The sequence below is a fragment of the Populus euphratica genome, unplaced genomic scaffold (assembly GCF_000495115.2).
Source record: "Populus euphratica unplaced genomic scaffold, PopEup_1.0 scaffold231.1, whole genome shotgun sequence".
In the NCBI taxonomy this organism is placed as follows: domain Eukaryota; kingdom Viridiplantae; phylum Streptophyta; class Magnoliopsida; order Malpighiales; family Salicaceae; genus Populus; species Populus euphratica.
This window is the reverse complement of record NW_011500112.1, coordinates 179769-200663: the sequence shown is the minus strand read 5'-3', so window position 1 is coordinate 200663 and position 20895 is coordinate 179769. Positions and strand designations below refer to the sequence as shown.

At 35.1% G+C, this 20895-nt stretch overlaps 3 protein-coding genes across 9 annotated transcripts in view; 2 read left to right on the top strand and 1 right to left on the bottom strand.

Annotated features, from left to right (window-relative positions):
* Positions 1-351: 351 nt before the first annotated feature.
* LOC105109807 (myosin-11) lies at positions 352-11820 on the top strand. Its single transcript, XM_011004632.1, has 38 exons — positions 352-424; positions 1099-1227; positions 1672-1815; positions 1946-2091; positions 2165-2321; positions 2434-2492; positions 2706-2865; positions 2977-3126; positions 3203-3339; positions 3434-3580; positions 3655-3756; positions 3872-3929; positions 4012-4113; positions 4301-4338; positions 4532-4658; positions 4745-4915; positions 5084-5215; positions 5414-5523; positions 5682-5742; positions 5972-6149; positions 6320-6525; positions 6625-6744; positions 7337-7435; positions 7687-7908; positions 8196-8335; positions 8493-8604; positions 8689-8733; positions 8839-9093; positions 9194-9349; positions 9439-9636; positions 9729-9869; positions 10117-10187; positions 10268-10367; positions 10448-10504; positions 10620-10676; positions 10775-10855; positions 10993-11075; positions 11373-11820. Exons 1-38 carry the CDS (start codon positions 422-424, stop codon positions 11494-11496), a joined length of 4578 nt encoding a protein of 1525 aa, XP_011002934.1. The 5' UTR covers positions 352-421; the 3' UTR covers positions 11497-11820.
* Positions 11821-13615: 1795 nt separating this feature from the next.
* LOC105109805 (F-box associated ubiquitination effector family protein) lies at positions 13616-15999 on the bottom strand. Of its 7 annotated transcripts, none has more exons than XM_011004628.1 (3): positions 15889-15999; positions 15570-15615; positions 13616-15216 (listed from the first exon to the last, which is right to left on the bottom strand). In XM_011004628.1, the coding sequence occupies exon 3, from the start codon at positions 15188-15190 to the stop codon at positions 13949-13951; it is 1242 nt and encodes a 413-aa protein (XP_011002930.1). In that variant the 5' UTR covers positions 15191-15216; positions 15570-15615; positions 15889-15999; the 3' UTR covers positions 13616-13948. The 7 variants fall into 7 exon arrangements, with proteins under 7 accessions (XP_011002930.1, XP_011002926.1, XP_011002927.1 ...); XM_011004624.1 differs by having other exon boundaries at positions 15570-15612; positions 15888-15988; XM_011004625.1 differs by having other exon boundaries at positions 13616-15213; positions 15570-15612; positions 15888-15988.
* Positions 16000-16976: 977 nt separating this feature from the next.
* LOC105109803 (Peptidase C13 family) overlaps positions 16977-20895 on the top strand; it is a 6559-nt gene continuing 2640 nt past the window's right edge. Inside the window, exons 1-7 of the mRNA XM_011004622.1 lie at positions 16977-17311; positions 17786-17827; positions 17932-18076; positions 19067-19296; positions 19597-19654; positions 20466-20543; positions 20681-20769. Coding sequence (XP_011002924.1) covers positions 17148-17311; positions 17786-17827; positions 17932-18076; positions 19067-19296; positions 19597-19654; positions 20466-20543; positions 20681-20769 — 806 coding nt within the window. The 5' untranslated portion in view covers positions 16977-17147. The remainder of the gene's footprint in view (positions 17312-17785; positions 17828-17931; positions 18077-19066; positions 19297-19596; positions 19655-20465; positions 20544-20680; positions 20770-20895) is intronic.

The following is a 20895-nucleotide window of genomic DNA, read 5'->3' as shown; positions in this document are numbered from 1 at the left end:
CACTAAAAACAGAAACTCTCTTCACTCTCCATTCTTCCTTCCTTCCTTCCTTCCTCTTCTAAACAAAGATTTAAACCAAAATTTTCAGTTTCTTTTCAGTCCGAACTTGATTTATTTCCTTTAAAAGTCCGTTATTTTTTTATTTTTTCCCCATATTTGGAATTGGGGTGTAAAAAAGAAGAAAAAGAATTGACCTTGATCTAGTTTTTGTGAAATTGTGAGTCCAATCCATGTTTGTGCCTAAAAGGGTCTTTAATGGAGGTGCCAACATGATCATTGCTTTGATCTATGTATATATAGATTTGGTACGATCAACGAGGTGAAGGTAGAATTTGGAGCCAAGAAAGTTGAATGGTTGGATCTTTACATTTTATGAAGATGGAGCTTGCTTAGTCCAAACTTGAATTTAGATTTCTTCAAAATGGTAAGTGGATTGATTTCTTTTTATTATTGCAATTGTTGTTTTCGTGTGACAAGTCTTTGTATGAATCCTTTCTATGAAGAAAGAGTTAATGGTACGATCTCATAGTATTGTCGACATGATCTAGCAACAATGTGGCTGCATTGAGGCAGCTTTCATGGGGCTGGAAAATTGATTTATCTTCAATTGTTAATGTGGGAATCACAAATGGTTTAAGCTTGGATAATAGGAATTAGGACGGAACACTTTCATGAAGAACAGAAGAAGAATGCAGAGGAGAATAATATAAAATATTTTTTATAATAAAAATTTAAATTATTAGGTTAAATTAATTTTTTAATATGATATTAGAATTTTGTTAACAAAACAATCATGTCAGCTTTAACAAAACAATATACTCTTAAGATGTTAGAAAAGCTGAATATATATATTAAAATTATTGGAAAATATTAAAAAAGAAAAAAGGCATTAATGTATGCCTTTTCAAGTAAAATTTACTTTTAAACGACAGTTCCAAATTAAAAAACAAACGGTGCCTAATTAGTTTCTGATTGTTTGATTTCTTTCCATGTAGCTAAGGGTGTAACACCAACTACGTAAATATTATGAAAGTAACATTACATTCTAGCCAAATATTCACATCCTGCACCTTATATGTTTATGCTTTGAATACTCAGGGAAGTAAGGAGAATATAATTGTAGGTTCTCATGTTTGGGTTGAAGACCATGAGCTGGCTTGGCTTTATGGGAAGGTATCAAAGATTACTGGACAGGATGCCGAGATTGAAGCTTCAAATGGGAAGAAGGTGCATCAAATGCCTTAAGTTGTTTCCTTTTTGCTCACTTTCTTTTTGTAGCATATCAGTTCATGTAGTTGATGGTTCTGAAGTAATAAATTTTACTTACAGTTTGATTCTTTGTTCCTCTGTAATCATGTTATGGTTTGCATTCGAGGAACTAGTTCTACATGTTCTGAAATTCAGAAAAATACTTGTTCTTAGCATCTTTTGTCCTACTAAACTGGCCATGCATGTCTCAATTACAAAAACAAGTGATTAAAACTAATCTCGCAGTGATATTTATGATTTAGTCCTAAAAATCGCCTTGCATGTCTCCATTGCAAAAACAAATGATTAAAACTAATCTCGCAGTGATATTTATGATTTAGTCCTAAAACTCTTCATATTTCATTTTAATATTTGAGTTTTTCTAGCCTCCTGACATTGTCATTCCTGTTTTGCTAACAAAAGGTCACGGCAAAATTATCGAAAATATATCCGAAAGATACGGAAGCTCCTGCTGGTGGAGTTGATGACATGACAAAGCTTTCTTACTTGCACGAGCCTGGAGTTCTGGAGAATCTCAAAACAAGATATGAGCTGAATGAAATCTATGTAAATCTTCCTTCCCCTTCATGTTAACAATACATACAAAAGTTGCTCTAAATTTTTTTAAAAAAAAAGAAAAAAGATTTCCGATTCAGTGATCTGTGTAACGATATAAACCTCTGCCTTTCAATCTCAGACGTATACTGGAAATATTCTTATTGCCATCAATCCATTTCAAAGACTGCCCCATCTCTATGATGGTCACATGATGCAACAATACAAGGGAGCACCATTTGGAGAGTTAAGTCCTCATGTATTTGCGGTTGCTGATGTTTCATACAGGTAATTCCTACTCCCATTTGTCATTTTCTTTATAAATGAAGACATAGTCAATGAAATGCTTTGTTAAATTCAGGGCAATGGTCATTGAAGGGAAGAGCAATTCCATTTTGGTCAGTGGTGAAAGTGGTGCAGGTAAAACCGAGACCACGAAAATGCTTATGAGGTACCTTGCATTTTTAGGCGGACGAGCTGCCACTGAAGGACGAACAGTTGAACAACAAGTTCTTGAAGTATGTTTGAACATTCATCTTTCGCTCCAACCGTTAGAGTTTCAACTAGGGTATTCCTTTCATTTCACACAGGCATCTGATTAGACTTTTCTGTTATCTGATCTGATTGCAGTCAAATCCAGTCCTTGAAGCTTTCGGGAATGCTAAAACTGTTAGAAATAACAATTCCAGGTGAGATAATTCACTTTGAGATGAAATGAGTATCGACTAAAATTGCTACATGCATGCTTTAACATCAAATCTTCTGCAACAATGAAGGGCTAATTTTTTCCCGTCATGAACCATACCTCCCATAATTTTATTGACAATGTCATCAAGAAGTTTCAAAACTATATTCATTGGTGTTTTTGCATTGATGTGTTCCTAAAATTAATACTGGTGCAGCCGTTTTGGTAAATTTGTTGAGATCCAGTTTGACAAGCATGGAAGAATTTCTGGAGCTGCCATCAGAACTTATCTTCTAGAGAGATCCCGTGTTTGCCAAGTTTCCAATCCTGAACGCAACTACCATTGTTTTTACCTTCTATGTGCCGCACCACAGGAGGTAACTTTCTGATGAAATGAGAGCTCCAACTGTGATTTTACATTTAATGGATAGTTAATGGCGCGCGTTTATCAAGCTAGTTTGATTCAAGTTCTAGCTTATTGTTAACAGGAAGTGGAGAGGTATAAGTTGGGGAGCCCAAAATCATTCCACTATCTTAACCAGTCAACTTGCTTTGAACTGGTTGGTGTAAGCGATGCGCATGACTACCTTGCCACAAGAAGAGCTATGGATATTGTTGGAATAAGTGCAAGGGAGCAGGTATAACTTTTGAAGTAATATGCTTTTGACTACTACCAGTCGGTCTGACATCTTACTCTCTTTCTCTCTCTCCTAGGAAGCAATTTTCAGAGTTGTTGCTGCAGTTCTTCATATTGGAAATATTGATTTTGCTAGGGGAAAGGAAGTTGATTCATCAGTACCTAAAGATGATCAAGCTAAATTCCATCTCAAAACAACTGCGGAGCTGCTAATGTACAACATCTAATTTTCATACATAAGCATGGATGGTATCTGATGTGTTTGCTTTCATGTTAGATGTTATTGCCACATTTTTTGTTTATTCCAGGTGTGATCCTGTTGCCTTGGAAGATGCATTATGCAAGCGTGTCATGATCACTCCCGAGGAGGTTATCAAGCGAAGTCTTGATCCTCAAAGTGCAGTGATTAGCAGGGATGGTTTTGCTAAGACGATTTATTCTCGTTTATTTGATTGGTAAGACATTAATGTCTTCAATTGATGTCCTTTGTAGAATTCTTACGATGTTAACTTTGTTGGGTCATCTGCAGGATAGTGGATAAGATTAATAACTCCATTGGACAGGATCCTAACTCAAAATCTCTGATTGGAGTCCTCGACATCTACGGTTTTGAAAGCTTCAAGACAAATAGGCAAGAACCGATGAAAGCTAAATGCATATAATTGAATGGATGGTTTTATACTTAAATAAATTATAGGAACTACACGGGCAATTCTTGTAACAATTTTACAATCCTTTCTTTGCAGCTTTGAGCAGTTCTGTATTAATTACACAAACGAGAAGTTGCAGCAACATTTCAACCAGGTAATCCTGCAAACCATGTTGACCATTTAGCTAGAGTCATTTTCAACTATTTAACTAAAGAAGGTTTGGTAATGACTCACAGCACGTCTTCAAAATGGAACAAGAGGAATACACAAAAGAGCAGATTGATTGGAGCTACATTGAGTTTGTCGACAATCAAGATGTCTTGGATCTTATTGAAAAGGTTTTTCCCCCATGATTCACATTTTCTCTTTTCTTCTATACCTAGATCGTTGACAAAGGACTGTGATGGGGCATGCACGTGCAAGTTTTGAGCACTCCTCAAACTATTTTTAAAATTGTTTTTATGACATTTTGCACACCATTGCTCCTATTGTTTACTTGTCTATTTTTTTCTTGGGATCCTGCAGAAACCTGGTGGGATAGTAGCTCTCCTTGATGAAGCTTGGTATGTTACTTTAATCCATGCTTTCCAGGATAATTTGCATCAAAATGCAAAGAGTGCTGGCTGTAATTCCCACTTAAAATAATTAAGAAATTTCCACGTATCTCTTGTCAGCTGCATGTTGTTTCTTTCTTTAATCTTATTGTCGAAGATCAAATTGGTTTCTCAATTCTTGTTAACAATGTCTTCTTTTCAGCATGTTTCCCAAGTCGACACATGAAACATTTTCAAACAAGCTTTATCAAACATTTAAAGTTCACAAGCGCTTTATCAAGCCAAAATTGTCTCGCACAGATTTCACCATTGCTCATTATGCTGGAGAGGTAAGCTCTATCGATAAAACATTATTAGTATATACTTGCATGATTTGAACTGTGGCTACTTTAAGATTATTTTCTTGCATTTTCAGGTTCAGTATCAATCCGACCACTTTTTGGACAAGAACAAAGACTATGTAGTTCCTGAACATCAAGATTTGTTAGGTGTTTCCAAATGTCCTTTTGTAGCAGGTCTTTTCCCTCCACTTCCAGTAGAGACAAGCAAATCTTCAAAGTTCTCTTCGATTGGTTCTCGTTTTAAGGTAATTTTCCTATGTTATCTAGATGACAAAGGCAGTTGCTTTTTTCTTACATAAACACCAGTTGATTTGATAGTCTATATGTATCCACCATGTCTTTTGTCAGAAATATCGTATGCTTCGTGTAGTTCAGGAATTGAGAACTAACATTCTGTATTCAAAATGATGCAGCTACAACTTCAACAACTAATGGAAACATTAAATTCTACTGAACCTCACTACATAAGATGTGTTAAGCCAAACAATCAGCTAAAACCTGCCATATTTGAGAATATCAATATCATGCAGCAATTGCGTTGTGGTGTAAGTTCAAGCTAACATTGCTTCATAGTATAACTTGTTTTTTAAAAAAGCTTATGTTTCTCTAAGTCTTTTGCAAAAAATGGATACAAATTATCCGATTCCCTTTTCAATCTGATAGTTATTTAGTTTCAAGGTGGTTTTCACACAAATTCTTGTTTGTTTTATTTGTTAATTTATTACTAATGGCTGTTCATGTAGGGTGTTTTAGAAGCAATCCGAATTAGTATGGCTGGATACCCTACTCGTCGCCCTTTCTTTGAATTTGTAAATCGATTTGGACTTCTTTACCCTGAGGCTTTGGCAGGAAGGTAAGTGATCTGTTTGAGGATAAAATGCTGCTTAAGTAGATGATATTTGAGACTTCTTTCACTTTAAAGTTGTGGCCACTTCTAAATAATTGATTGAATTTTCTGATTACACTTGAAAAATATGTGGATTTATTATATATAAAATTTATTGTGAGCAGCTATGACGAAAAGGTTGCTTGCAAAAAGATTTTGGAAAAGAAGGGACTTCAAGGGTTCCAGGTATTCTTGAAGTTTCTTTGCTTTTGCTGGTAATAGCAGATAATGTAGGAGATCATTATGAGAGTGTTTTTCTGATGTGTAAGCAGCACGAATGATATGTAACACATGATTCACAGTAGATGTCTATGTTACAAATTAATGATCATTCATTCAGTCACATACATGTTTCAAAATAATTGAAGCCATTGGTCAGAATTATATGTTCAATTTGCCCTGGTTTGGTTTGCAGATCGGTAAAACAAAGGTATTCTTGAGAGCTGGTCAGATGGCTGAATTGGATGCAAGAAGAGCTGAGGTACTCAACAATGCAGCAAAAACCATCCAGGGGTGTGTACAGACGCACTATGCTCGTAAAAGGTTTATTGCATTGCGGAAGGCTACTGTATTGGTGCAATCACTATGGAGAGGTGATTCATTAGAAAATCTAATAGCTTAACCTGGTTTAGAAATGCATTTTTTTTGTCCCGGATATTTCAATCATCTTTTTTCTTAATTCCATGTGTACCTTTTGTTTCCTGTTCTTCTGCAAACTTTTTTTCCCTTGACTTATTTCACATGAACATGTATGATTTTGTAGGAAGACTAGCTTGCAAAATTTTTGACAGAATGAGGAGGGAGGCAGCTGCTATAAAAATTCAGAAGCATACACGTAAATATGCAGCCAGAACAGCCTACAAGAAACTTCATGTATCTGCACTTGTCGTGCAAACAGGTTTAAGAGCTATGATTGCTCGCAAGGAATTCAGATTTAGGAAACGAACTAAAGCTGCAACCATTATCCAGGTTATCCCCCTTGACAATACATAACTTATTCATTAATTCTCTACTTTCTGGTGTTCCTGCAGTCAAATATAGCACTCTTTACTTGGATGAGCAATGCAGGCCCGGTGGCGCTGTCATAAAGCTGTTTCCTACTATAAGAGGCTAAAGAGAGGTGCAGTTGTCACCCAAACAGGATGGAGGTGTAGAGTTGCCAGAAGAGAGCTAAGGTTGCTCAAAATGGTCAGTATTGTTCAATCTCTTATTTATATGGCTTTAAAAGGTTTTTCATTTCCATGTGTAATCTTCAACTTTATGTTTGCAACCTTTTGAGCTAAGGGAACAACATAATTTAACGAATATAATTTTGCAAACGCTTATATCAACTGTACTTCATTAGATAATCTTAGCATATTGGTTAACAAATGATTAGCAATTAAATGAAATTAAACCGAGTTCTTCTAGATTTAGAGATAGTAGTGCTAATGAGCAGCCAAAAGTTTCAGTCAAGTGTTCGTTGTAAGCCAGAAACACGGTGTTTGTGCATCAACTGCAAATTGAATTGTTGAACGATTACTCCGAGCCATGTTGGCTTAGTTGAATACTAGAAACAGAGGATATTTTGATAAGAATTAACATGAACAATAGGCCACCCTTGACACCTTACGGTCTGTCATAGTAATGACAAGGCAACGACTACAATCACAGCATCTATTGGATACGAATAGGATGTCTTGCACAGCATTTCTTTCCTGCTAAATGCTTGAAACCTGTATCACCTTTTGCCTGTGGTTTTTAAATAGGATTATTGACATACATCTCCAATTTCTCGCAGGCTGCAAGAGACACAGGTGCACTAAGAGAAGCCAAAGACAAGCTTGAAAAGCATGTAGAGGAACTCACATGGCGTCTACAGCTCGAAAAACGTTTAAGGGTAACATGTTCTGCAGATTGATATTTTCCGAAGAGTGTTCTTGGTTGTGTAAATTTACAGCATATTGCGAAAAGCATTATGCTAACACAACATCCAGCAGGAAGTACGATTTTGAGTCTAAATGGAAAATTATTTGACTTCAACATCCTTCAATTATTACCTGATCATTTATGACGAGAAGAAATTGTTGCTTTTAGCTGTGGATTTTGATGATTATCTGCTCATGCCAAGGCTTGAAATCATTGATGCAGACCGATTCAGAAGAAGCAAGAGCGCAAGAGGCAGTGAAATTCCACAATTCATTGGAAGAGATGAAAATTAAAATAGAAGAAGCTAATGCTTTGATAGTCAAGGAGAGGGAGGCTGCAAAGAATGCTATTAATGAGGCACCTCATGTAATTAAAGAAACTCAAGTACTCGTTGAAGATACTAAGAAAATTGATTCTCTAACAGAAGAAGTAGAAAACCTTAAGGTATGAGTTTTGATCTTGTGATCAAATAAATAGCATTTTTCTTTTATAATCAAACACGTGATATCAAGTAGCCATTTCATTTCCAAAGGAAGAAACATGTTGGGAAAATAATGCACCAGTTAGCGAAATCCCTTCCCGCTATATGGATTCAGTAGAATCAATGTATGCATGTCTATCAACTAAAAAAACTTTTGAGTTTGCACAGGTTTTGGTTTATTGTACGTACACCAGCTGCAAAATTTGTTATTTCATTTAGTCAGTCTTGTCACTGGTCTCATGCTCTGCAGGTCACGTTAGATTCTGCGAAACAAAGAGCTGATGATACTCAAAAGAAATACAGTGAAGTACAAGAGATTAGCGAAGAAAGACGGGAAAAATTGGAAGAGACAGAGAAAAAGGTTCAACAACTTCAGGAATCCTTGCAAAGGTAGAACGTCAAGAATAGTTTCTCTTGACTGCTTTATTTTAATATTGTAGAAACCACTTGTATGCTGAAAACTATAATTCTCCTGCACAGCAGACTTTTGAGGTTCTAATTATTATCTGTCCCATGGAAAATATTAATCTGTACTTTTTATTATCAGGCTAGAAGAGAAACTTACCAATTTAGAGTCAGAGAATAAAGTCCTACGGCAACAGGCTCTGTCCATGGCACCCATCAAGTTCCTCTCAGGACGCTCCAGATCAGTAATGCAGGTACTTGCTTATAGTGTTATATTAGACTTTGAATTTTCTGTTACAGAACGAGCTAGAGCTTTTTCATTTTCTGATATTTGGCAGAGGGTTGAAAGTCACATTCCAGTTGATGCTGCAAGAACAGGTTTGGTAAGCATTAATCGCATAATAGTCCATCTTCAGTTTTTTAAGTTCCTATATAATGTTCTTTCTTGACTCTTTTTCTGTTTCTGTTCACCTGATCAAATGGATTAGGATCTGCAGAGCCCTTCATTGAACCACAGGGAGCACTCTGAAGTAGATGATAAACCACAGAAGTCATTAAATGAGAAACAACAGGAGAATCAGGAGTTGCTCATTCGTTGTGTCGCACAACACCTAGGCTTTGCTGGGAATAGACCTATAGCTGCTTGTATCATATACAAGTGCCTTTTGCAGTGGAGATCATTTGAAGTTGAGCGAACTAGTGTGTTTGATCGGATCATCCAGACCATAGGCCATGCTATTGAGGTTTGAAATGCCAAATCTTAGGCATTAAAGTTTTTATTTATCACCATTCTTTTCCACATAAGTCACCCCTTTTCACAAGTTATTTTACTTTGAACATCAGACCCAGGATAACAATGATAGCTTGGCCTATTGGTTATCCAATGCCTCAACACTTCTCTTACTGCTTCAACGTACATTGAAAGCAAGTGGCGCAGCAGGAATGGCTCCACAGCGCCGACGATCATCATCAGCTACTATATTTGGAAGAATGACACAGGTATGCACAATTCTGATTGAAATCACCAAAAGCCAACTGGAAAATTTATTTTCTTACTAAATTCAGGTGTCTATGTTATGTTCCTTCAGAGTTTCCGTGGAGCTCCACAAGGAGTCAATCCATCCTTGATCAGTAATGGTGGAGTGGACACTTTGCGGCAAGTTGAAGCCAAGTACCCCGCTTTGCTTTTCAAGCAGCAGCTTACAGCATATGTAGAAAAAATTTATGGAATGATTCGGGATAATCTGAAGAAAGAAATATCTCCTTTGCTTGGATTATGCATCCAGGTATATTTTCTATGCAATTATGCTTCCACGAACATGTTTAGATTATTTTTTGTAAATTTCTTATATAGCATTTGTTTGAACACAATTTATAGGCCCCGAGAACATCCAGAGCAAGCTTAGTGAAGGGGGCACGCTCATTAGCCAACACTGCAGCCCAGCAAGCCCTGATTGCTCACTGGCAAGGGATTGTGAAGAGCCTTGGAAACTTCTTAAGCACTTTGAAATCTAACCACGTAAGAGACCTCCCTTTTATGTGCTTTATTATCGAAGTTTCCCTACTTTCTGCATCGCTTATATAGTATGGATCAGCTGTCAATAGTCATCTCGACCTATTTGTGAAGGTAGAGATGACAGGAAGATGACCTCTGAGGGAACATTGGAATCTACTAGGGATCAGCTTTCATTTGTTTTTAATAGATTTTCAGATCTTTTTAACATCATGTGAAATGTAAATTAATTTTCCAATGATTCTTTTTCTAGGTACCCCCATTTTTAGTTCGTAAGGTGTTCACGCAGATATTTTCCTTCATCAATGTTCAACTATTCAACAGGTATTCAGTCTATTCTCCCATTTTCGTTTGTCTTCTACTGTGGCCATAATTTTGGTTACTTATGAACCTTTTTTTGGCAGCCTTTTATTAAGAAGAGAATGCTGTTCATTTAGCAATGGTGAATATGTTAAAGCTGGGTTGGCCGAATTGGAGCACTGGTGTTACAACGCAACAGATGAGGTACCTGGGATTCATTTACTCACATTCTGTGATCATAACCTATAAGAAACACTAACAAAAATGAAAATATATAAATGCAGTATGCAGGTTCATCCTGGGATGAGCTCAAGCATATTAGACAGGCTATCGGGTTTCTGGTATCTTTTTGTTCTTTATTAATTTACCAGTTCTTCCACTAGATCACAATTACACGTCAAGATAATGAATAAGAAAAGCAAATGACATGTTCCATTTGATCCTTTTCTGATGTAGGTTATTCATCAGAAGCCGAAGAAAACTTTGGATGAGATAAGCCATGACCTGTGCCCGGTGAGTGATGAATTCTTATCTAAGAGTGCCTAGATATACTCTTTTCTTATGTTGTCATCTTCACTATATGCCATAACCAAATTAAACTCTATATACAGGTTCTAAGTATCCAGCAGCTGTACCGAATCAGTACCATGTACTGGGATGACAAGTATGGCACACATAGTGTGTCCACTGATGTAAGTTCTTGTCGATGCCATTACTACACTAGGTTAGAGTCATCTTTGTCACATGGGAACATTAGTAACCATAGCAGTATTACGTTTGAGGAATAACTGATCCAGCTGAGTTTTCCCATGTGTATGCTTTTGTGCAGGTTATATCGAATATGAGGGTGTTGATGACGGAAGATTCAAATAATGCAGTTAGTACTTCTTTCCTGCTGGATGATGATTCAAGGTCAGCAAGCAATATTAGCCTCTCCTTTACCTTCTGCATCATTGACCCTTTTTGTCTTTTATTAATTTGAACATGTGATGCACATTTTCTGATACCCAACTAGAATTCTTAGCTGGAAACTTTCACCAAGAAACCAGTGCTCTCCACTTGCATTGAAATCAGCTAAAAATCTTATTAATGGATAGAAGCTTATGAATGTTTCTTTGGCAAAAGAAGAGGCATCTCCTCAACCACCTTTGCATGTAACCTGACCTTGAGGCTGTCGCTGACCTGTTACAAAATTTTTCATGTTTGCAGCATTCCATTTTCAGTTGATGACTTATCAAAGTCCATGGAACAAATTGACATTGCTGACATTGAACCACCACCTCTGATTCGCGAGAACTCAGGCTTTAGTTTCTTGCTGCCACGCATCGAATAAACATCATCACACCGCAGAAATGGATTGATTTCTATTTGTTGGTCTCTCGTTACTGAAAGATGTAAATTCAACCCTCGAGCTCCTCAACTGTCGATGGTCTCCTGGGAGGTTATTCATTTTCAGAGATTTTGCATTACACTAGACATTACGACAACTCCTTTGAAATTCTTTTCTATAGGTAGTCCATTGCTGCAAGAAGGGATGCCATTGCTCCCATATCAATGTAGTGACATTTCTTCATTTTGTTGTACACCTAGCTGACATTTTTTAAGGGAGAAAAAATAATGCTTGTGAAAGAAGATTAGGATTTGAAGAATTTGCGATAGGGATGCGATATTAGGATTTTCCAGCAAAAGACTGACTATTCTGGTAAAAACACCTGGACTGGGTGACAATTTACTATTTTTTTCTCTATATAATTCTGTAATCAATCCAGTCCTGGTAAAATTGTGATGGTGAGGCATAAGGATTAGTGCTCATATGAAAATACAGCACTTAATCCTCATCATTCCTTGTTGGTAATCATTGAAGTTACAAAAACTCTCTGATTCTCTCCTTTAATGGACCCTACATTGGTGGTAGATAATGCTAACCCTCAACTGTGGTTCAGGGTTAGCATCGCCTTTGCTGCTGGCCATCAGGAATCGGGCTCTGGCCATGCAGCTCCAATGCAACATAACACCAGCGTCACCTTTGCTGCTGCTGATGGAGGATCATGCAGCTCTTCTGTTCAAGTTATTCCAACACGTGCTGATCCTCGTTTGCCTTAAAAATTTGTAGGCAAGTGCGTTTACGCAGCTTTTGGGGGCGCTGTGTCTGCTTCTTGTGTCTTTTACTGTGATTTTGAGTGTGGTTCTCTATGTTTTTTAAAATAATATTTTTTATTATTTAAAAAAATTATTTTGGATATTAATATATCAAAACAATTTAAAAATTTAAAAATATTAATTTTAAATAAAAAATTTAAATTTTAGGTAACCAACGTATAAAACACAATACCAAATAGTATCTTAATTTATAAGCAATGACAGTTCTCATAAGTGTTGAGGTATAAAAATAAGGCAAGGAAGATGAAATTATATTGTGAAACGTGTCATGAAGGGATAAAATTGAAAAAAAAATTCTATCAGAGCGTCAAAACTAGGATTTTTTTCCCATAAATTTAAACATTTCATAATTTTAATTTTTATATTCAGATCCAGATCCGGATTGTTGATTTTAATTAATTTTAACAAAAAATGATGAAAAATGGGATTGAACAAAAAATATATATTGTTTTTAGAGAAAGAAGGTATAAATAAATAGTATAAATATATTTTTATCCAATTTTCTATTATATTAAAGGAAGGGGCAAAGAGGTTGTGCTTGTGCGAGCCTTCTTGTCATGGAATTAAGCCACATTCCGAGGATCAACTGTTTGGTTATTTTTCATTGGTCTTCCTCTTCCTCTCATTAATAGAAAATATATATATATATATATATATATATATATATATATCATCTCAAATGAGATCCATCAAGCAGAGTTAGAGCCGGGGACAAGCAAGGCACAAGCCACATTTCTTGACATCAGAAGTGCCAATTTTTCATGCGTGGAGAATTATTGAGCTCTATTTATTTTTACTTTTGCATTTTTAAATTATTTTAAAAAAATAATCTTTAAAAATAAAAAATATATTATTTCAATACATTTTATACTCAACCATATAAAAAAATCAATTTAGTTAACTAAATAGATGTTATTTTTTTGCACCATAACCCCACATATAATGACATTTCAAATCTTAGTCTTATATAAATTAAAATAATTTGCTTTTCATTCATAGATATTTATTTTATTTATTTTACAAATAAAAAATCCATGTCAGAAGAGTTTTACCCAAACATAATTTTTTTAAACCTGCTTTTCAAAAAGTCAAAACTTTTTTTTTTTTGGTAACCTTCTTTGTAACTATCACAATGCCTGACACACAGTGCATCATTCTGTAATCACTTTTTTAAGCCTGGAGAGCTACTGAGTCTGCATCATTCTGTAATCACTAAGCATGAGAAGGAACATAGTTACGTCTTCAACTACTGCGAAACCAAAACAAAATAGGGAAGGACCAGTCCAAAGTTCAGAAGAAACCCTGCATATGATACAGGAAATACGAGCACATCCTCTCAAGCAATGCTTAAGGAAACACAAACACCACATCAAACAACAGTATAGCTAATTGCTAAGCATTGAAGAGGAAATAGAACCACAGCAACCATTGTGGTGAGATAGATGCACAAAACATCCACAGAAACAGTCAGGCACACATAGAAGTACGATAACGAAAGAAAACCCTCAAGTCTGCAATACCTATGCAATCATTAGTTAAATACATGCAGCTGCTAGATAGACAAAACTGCCTCTAGGTATTACATATACCATATTTACAAAATACTTTGTCAAAGAAGTACCTGATCATGTCATGCTCTTTCCAGGGAGGCATAAGGAAGAATGAGGCCAATCTGGCCGAAAGTATGGTGCCACTCTGCTGAAATCCCATGAAATGGAAGAGCCACGACCATTATAAAGAACAGCTTCAACCTTTTGGTTCGCAAGGTGCAAGAGAAATATGTCTGGACCAGATCTGATGCAGACTGATTTGGAGTTTCGGTGAAGAAATGACAATATCTGAGTTTCTTTGTCTCGCAAGCAAGATTTTGTCATGAACGTGGGATTCTTCTTCCACATTATTTTGAAGTTCAATCTGTATCTCAAGTTCCAGCCTTTGTTTGGATATCCATCATCTGAGGGAGTCGTTGCATGGCCAGCTTCTTCCTTTTCAAGAACCCATATCTCTAACCCTGACTTACAGCTCCAACCATACTGCAACCGCCCGTCAAAGGACTCCCCCAGAACACGCTCCTCAAAATCAATTGAGCCTGGTAGTTTAATCGAAGATAAGCGCCTCTCACCATTATGAGGATCATAGATTGCTAAGTTTCTCTGCGCTGCATACCAGTGAACAACACCTTTCACCACAGTGGCCACTGACCAAGGACATAGTGACAAAGATGGAACACAGGTCAATGTAGAAAAATTCCATGTACTAGTCTTGGAATTGAAAGTCTCAATGGGGACAGTTTTCATTTCTTCATCAAGACTGAAATCACATTTTGCACGAATGACCTTGTAGCACATATCAACACTAGGATGGTCCTCGGCAAGAAATGCCATGCACAAGTCTTCAAAGTATACCCGAGGCTTAGGAATTTTGTAGTGTTGTTTGGTAATGGGATTCCAAACAAAATATCTCTTTGGGTGGCGACCGCAAAGAAGAAGGCCATTGGAAGAGTCGATGAAGTAGCCAAACTGCTTGAGGGTCTTAGAGAACTTCAAGTCATCACCCTCTTTACAAGTTGACAATAATGGCATAGCAGGTTCTGTTCGTGGTCGGCGCACACCATTTTGACCTCTTCCAAGGTACAAATTATTGCACACAAAGAAGCCCAACATGCGAAAAGCCAGTGGCCATCGCCTCAGATAATGTTGACAAAAAACAGAGCTGCAGATAACATGAAGCCACCTCTTCGATACTATGATTAAACTAAAAACAGTTTCTGGTGGCACCCGAAGGAGGATCTCGCATAGGATGTCATCAGAGCTCAATGCAGCATTTACACCATCAATACCACTCCTCATCCCCTTTTTCTTCTTCATATGATCACAGGAAGAAGAATATCCTGCTAAAAGAGCATGTAAAAACTACATCATCCAATAAGCTTATTCAATCACTCAATCAAGGAGAAAGCTAACAAGAACCTCATTTATGAATAAATGATAAGGAATAGCTTATAAACACACAAGAAAAAACTTCGAAGGGCTTCACCCTTTTGGCCGAACTTCAATTCTAGCTGTTGAAATCACTGACTAAGTTAAGCAAAATGAGTAAATGATCCAAATACAAAACTTATAAAAAATCAAGAAACCCTCAAAAACAAAATGGGTTTCAAAGAGGATTCATGACCAATAAATATCTCATTGATACAGACTAATAAGGGAAAAACTTCATAGAAAAATCAATCTACATTAGAATTACCTGAAAAGGAAAAAGCTTTATGCGAAAAAATCAAACTGCAAAAACCCTGCTCAAAACAGAAATCACATAACCCAATAAGCTAATATATTAAAAAAAGAGAAGAAGTAAGAATCAATAAATAAAGACCCCATCTAAGCCATCAAGCTCATTATGTCAAAAAAGGTTTATTTTAAAAATAAAATAATGTTTGGTGGCTGAGAAAATGAAGTGAAAAAATGAATCTTTATCATTAACCAGAAGGAAAATTAAAAAAACAAAGTGACAGACCCATATACACAGAACACACAAGCGCATGCGAATGGTAGAGAGAAAGAAGAACCTGTAGCAGTGATGCATGCGGTGAGGGTGAAGAAGCAGAAAGACAGAGAGAGAGTAGGAATTGAAGTGTGATGGCAGAAGTCACCGCTGCAAGTTGTTTAGAATCACTTTCCAAAATGCATTTTTAAAATATTTTTTTAACAAAAAATTATTTTATATGTTTTTATGTGTTAACTTTAAAAATATTATTTTAATATATATTTTTTAAAAAATTAAATGAATTTTTTTATATTATTTGTAACACAATTAAAAATAATTATTTTAAAAAAATAAGCAAAAACAACTAGTATTTATAATTAGATGCCTTTTTCTTTTTGTTTCAAGAACATTTTTTATTTTTTCAAAATAGATATACATTTTCTTTCCTCTTCTTTTATTCTACTTTAATTAATATAATTTTAATCATCATTGCAAACAAAAAGGGTTACTCTGACTTTTTTTATAATAATTTTTTTAAAAAAATTATTCAACATTAACTTTTAAATTTATAAAGTAACCCTTGTAAATAAATTATTCAACAATCACTTTTAACTTTACAAGAGACTTCCTATCACTAAACTCTAATTATAAAACTTATTTGTTTGGTTATGACCCACTAATCCGAGTAAAATTTTTATCAATGTAAATACTTAATATTTTTATCAAAATAATATTATTTAATTTTAAAAAATAAATTAAATTTTTTTAGTAATGTTTTTAAAAAAATTAGGTTTTCTGGCTAATTCTAATTCATAACCATTATTTAACTCAATTTTACTATAGTATTGTATGTGTAATTTTATAAGTTAATATTTTTTAAAAGTATTTTTTATTTAAAAATATATTAAATAATTTTTTTAATTTTCAACATCAGCATATTATATAAAATATTAATTTAATATTTTTTAAATAAAATACTTTTTTAAACCGCATGTAGAAGTAAAAACCACCGCATTTCTAAACACTGAAAGAGAGGGAGAAAGAATTGAAGTAATAGAGATGGAAAAATAAAAGTAGGAGTTGGGAGTTGTTGGGCTAAGCTTGAAACTACTTCATTACTATGGGCTGAGCTATTCTTTGAATCTACGAGATCCTGCGAGCCCATCATTATCTGCAATTTTAACGACAAGTCGTTCTGGGTATCTTATTCAAACCATTGGTTGTTTGATCTGCACAAGGCATTTCACGGTCCCTTGTGAGAGAGAGGAGAGTAGCCTGTAGTTTAGAATCAAGAAAAAACAAATCTTTGAGAAGTTGCCAAGATTGAGTTTTTGTTTGTGTATGATGATGGGGTTCAAGATTTACAGTTTGTTAAGTTTTAAAATGTCTATATTTCTGTTTTTGTTTCTTAACAATGCAATTGCATACAGTTCTCATTCTTCTTCAGCTGACACCACTATGCATACTAACAACTGGGCTGTCTTGGTTTGCACTTCTCGTTTCTGGTAATTAAGTTTCAGCTTCATTTCTTTTCAAAGTTTTAATCCTTTTGATTTATTTGTGCTGTTGTTGGAATAGTTTAATCATACCCATGCTAGAATTTAGGTTGTCTTTAGTATATGTAACATGTTTACGTGCTATGTGATACACCTATGTTAGAATTTTATATGCTTTAAGTACTAGGAATTACTTACTTTGTAGTTATGTTATGATACCCATGTTAGACTTGTGTTTTTTGATGTAAAAAGATTGCATTTCTATGTGTTATATATGGTGTCAATGATTGGTTTTGAGCTTGTGATCTAATTAGGTATATACTGATAAAGAAAATGATAGAGAACTGAGTCATTTATATATAAAGTAAGAGTTAGTTAATTTTTTCTTTTCTAGTGAAAGGCTGTTCCTTTCTATGGTTTTTGATTTTTTGTTGTTTGGAGGTATCGGTGGAATTGATTATTTTTTATCCTTCCTTCTTTCAGGTTTAATTATCGGCACATGGCGAACACTTTGTCATTGTATAGGTGAGCATTCCAGTATGTTGAATTTGTTGCTTTGATCACCTCGTCATTTCTTTTTCTTGTTGTTTAGCCTTTTCTGTACTGTCTTAGTTTTTGTGTGTTTCCAGGACAGTTAAGCGATTAGGTATACCTGATGAGAGGATAATACTGATGTTGGCAGATGATATGGCTTGTAATGCTAGGAACAAGTACCCTGCACAAGTCTTCAACAATGAAAACCATAGACTTAACTTATATGGAGACAATGTGGAGGTCAGTTTTTGGTTTCTGTTTAGTTCTCCTACCCTTTTGAAAAGCATATTTACTCCTTATCAATGTTTTTGGGTCAAAAAGTTGCGAAGACAACTTGTGAATAATGGAACTCATTTAAGAAGGGGCTGTTTCTTTAGAGTTTTAAGGAAAAGTAGCTGCACTTGACCATTATTGTTCATAGGTTGCACATTATTGGTTTCAACTCTGATGAATGTATTTTAGAGTCTGCTTTCACTTCATGAGCTTTCCACTCCCTCTACTATGTTTTAGACGATAAAATGATTTGCAACTTTTGTAGGTCTATTATGGTCCTTTTCAATCAGCAATCTTGTTATAATCTCATCCTTCAAATTAGTGTGAAGTTGTTCTTGTTAAATGTTCAGAAATTTGAACAGTTCATGTACTTGAAAATTGGTACATCTTGTAAGGTCAAGGTTTGTAATTATAGCATTCAATAACTATAAAATCCATGAAGTGCTCAACTTCAGCTACTTATGGCTTTCAACTTGCCATTAATTTTTAGATAAGATCTGATTGACACACCAAATGAGTTGTTCATATATTTATTCTGTTGTGGGTAATCAAAGAACCATCTTAATCCTAAAACTTAAGTTTTGAGTTTGTTTGATCTGTTGAGAGGATAATAGTTGTTCATATATAAGCACATTTTGTGAGGCCTCAAAATATGATTTATATTATTCTCTAACATGCTCCTTCAAATGAAAGCTTTTTGGACTTGAAACTTACATAGATGTATCATTGCCTTGTGCTTAATTTATCAAATAAAATAGGGGTGATGAGATTTGAATTTGCAACCGTTTGGTCATCTTGGCATACAAAGATGTCTCTTGTTGTGATGATATTCTTTATATTCCCATTGTATTCTATATTGTAAATATACACTTTTTTAAATAGAAAGATAGTTGAAGGGATTTTGGAGAATGTGCTTTCCTGAGCAGACCCTGATTATATTGAGCTGCTAACACTCAGGTGGACTATCGAGGTTATGAAGTAACAGTTGAAAATTTTTTACGTGTTCTGACTGGTCGCCATGAAACTGCTGTTCCAAGATCAAAGCGACTCTTAAGTGATGAAGGAAGCCACATTCTTCTGTACATGACAGGGCATGGAGGAGATGAATTCTTAAAATTCCAGGACTCCGAAGAGCTCCAGAGTCATGATTTAGCCGATGCTGTAAAGCAAATGAAGGAGAAACATAGGTGAGATCTAACTTTGACCTTTGAAGAATGCTTGAAATCTTAGTCATCAAATCATAATGAAATACTTTGTGGGTGCTTGAATAACATCTGGTTCTGACACTTTTGTCAAGCTTTTTGATAATTGGACAGTTCAGGATGAAAATTTCACACTTTTAAATGAAGTTTCTCTGAAAAGATAAATTATCTAATAATATACAATATTTTTAAAATTAGATCATTATTTGTTACTTCCTTTACTGTTACTGCTGTGATCCCTAAAGAACCACGGGCTGATAATTGTGCTTAATGTGACAAACCTAGATTCAAGGAATTGCTGATAATGGTGGACACTTGCCAAGCTGCCACTCTATTCAATCAGGTATTTAATCTGCTTTTGATGGGAATCTTATGAATATAGTGTCAACGCTTACCTTTATTTTGTTGCTATTCATAGTAACTTGATGTAATGTTATTTAGAAAATTTTGTTAGCAATGAATTATGAACATCTAAGTCCAAAATTTTGATGTCAATATATGTAGATTAGTTGCTGCTGATGAGAATGAGATTCTTTAACATAATTTTCATAACTTTGTTGTCATGTTTATCAATTAAGTTGGGTCAAGTGATGAATGATATGGAAATTAATTGCAGCCCCTATCTTTGATGTATTGAATGGTTATGCAGATCAATTAAGTTGGGTCAAGTGATGAATGATATGGAAATTAATTGCAGCCCCTATCTTTGATGTATTGAATGGTTATGCAGATCGAGGACTAAAGGGGACAAGACTAAAGGGGACAAGTTTTTACATGCCTGAATTGTATATTGATTTGAGCACCAACTAATTTCATGTAGTTGAATTTATAGAAATGTACAAAATCTTTCTACAGTTAAAAGAAGAATATATTCCTTCCGTGAATGTCATAGTTTGACAAGAAATCATGGTTTGTTTGTGCAATTAAATTTCCAATTTCAATACATTGGTAAATTTGTCGATTGAAGAGCAAAAAGGGAGCAAATTACTCAATCATGGATTGTCTCTTAAGTACAATTTTCGTTTGTTCCAAGAAATATTTTATCAGTGCATCCATAACCTTGTTATAATCCAGTCTATCGCTAATGGATGGAGGCAAATATATAAGCTAATTGATAATGATACTGATACAAGGACATTTTCTCCCCTTTTCAGCTCCATTCACCTGGTGTTTTGGCCATTGGCAGTAGCATGAAAGGAGAGAACTCGTACTCACATCACTTGGACTCTGATGTAAGTGGAAGTTGATGGCCTTGACTGTTTATTACTCCCTTCAGTTGTATATATTTGGTGCCATGTTATTAAAGTTCACTTCTTTTCCAGATTTTAGTGTACAAAACGCTATAATGTCTTGTTGTGATGGATCACAGGTTGGTGTTTCTGTTGTGGATCGTTTTACATTCTATACACTTGCCTTTTTTGAGAGGCTAAATATGTATGACAACGCCTCATTAAGCAGGTACACTTGTAATAGGACTTTGCACCATTAAAATGAGCAGCTTGTAAAATGTTTCCTTTATGTTTTATGGTGTCATCGCAACCTTTATATTCATATCAATTCAGAATACCTAGCTGCCGCCGCCCA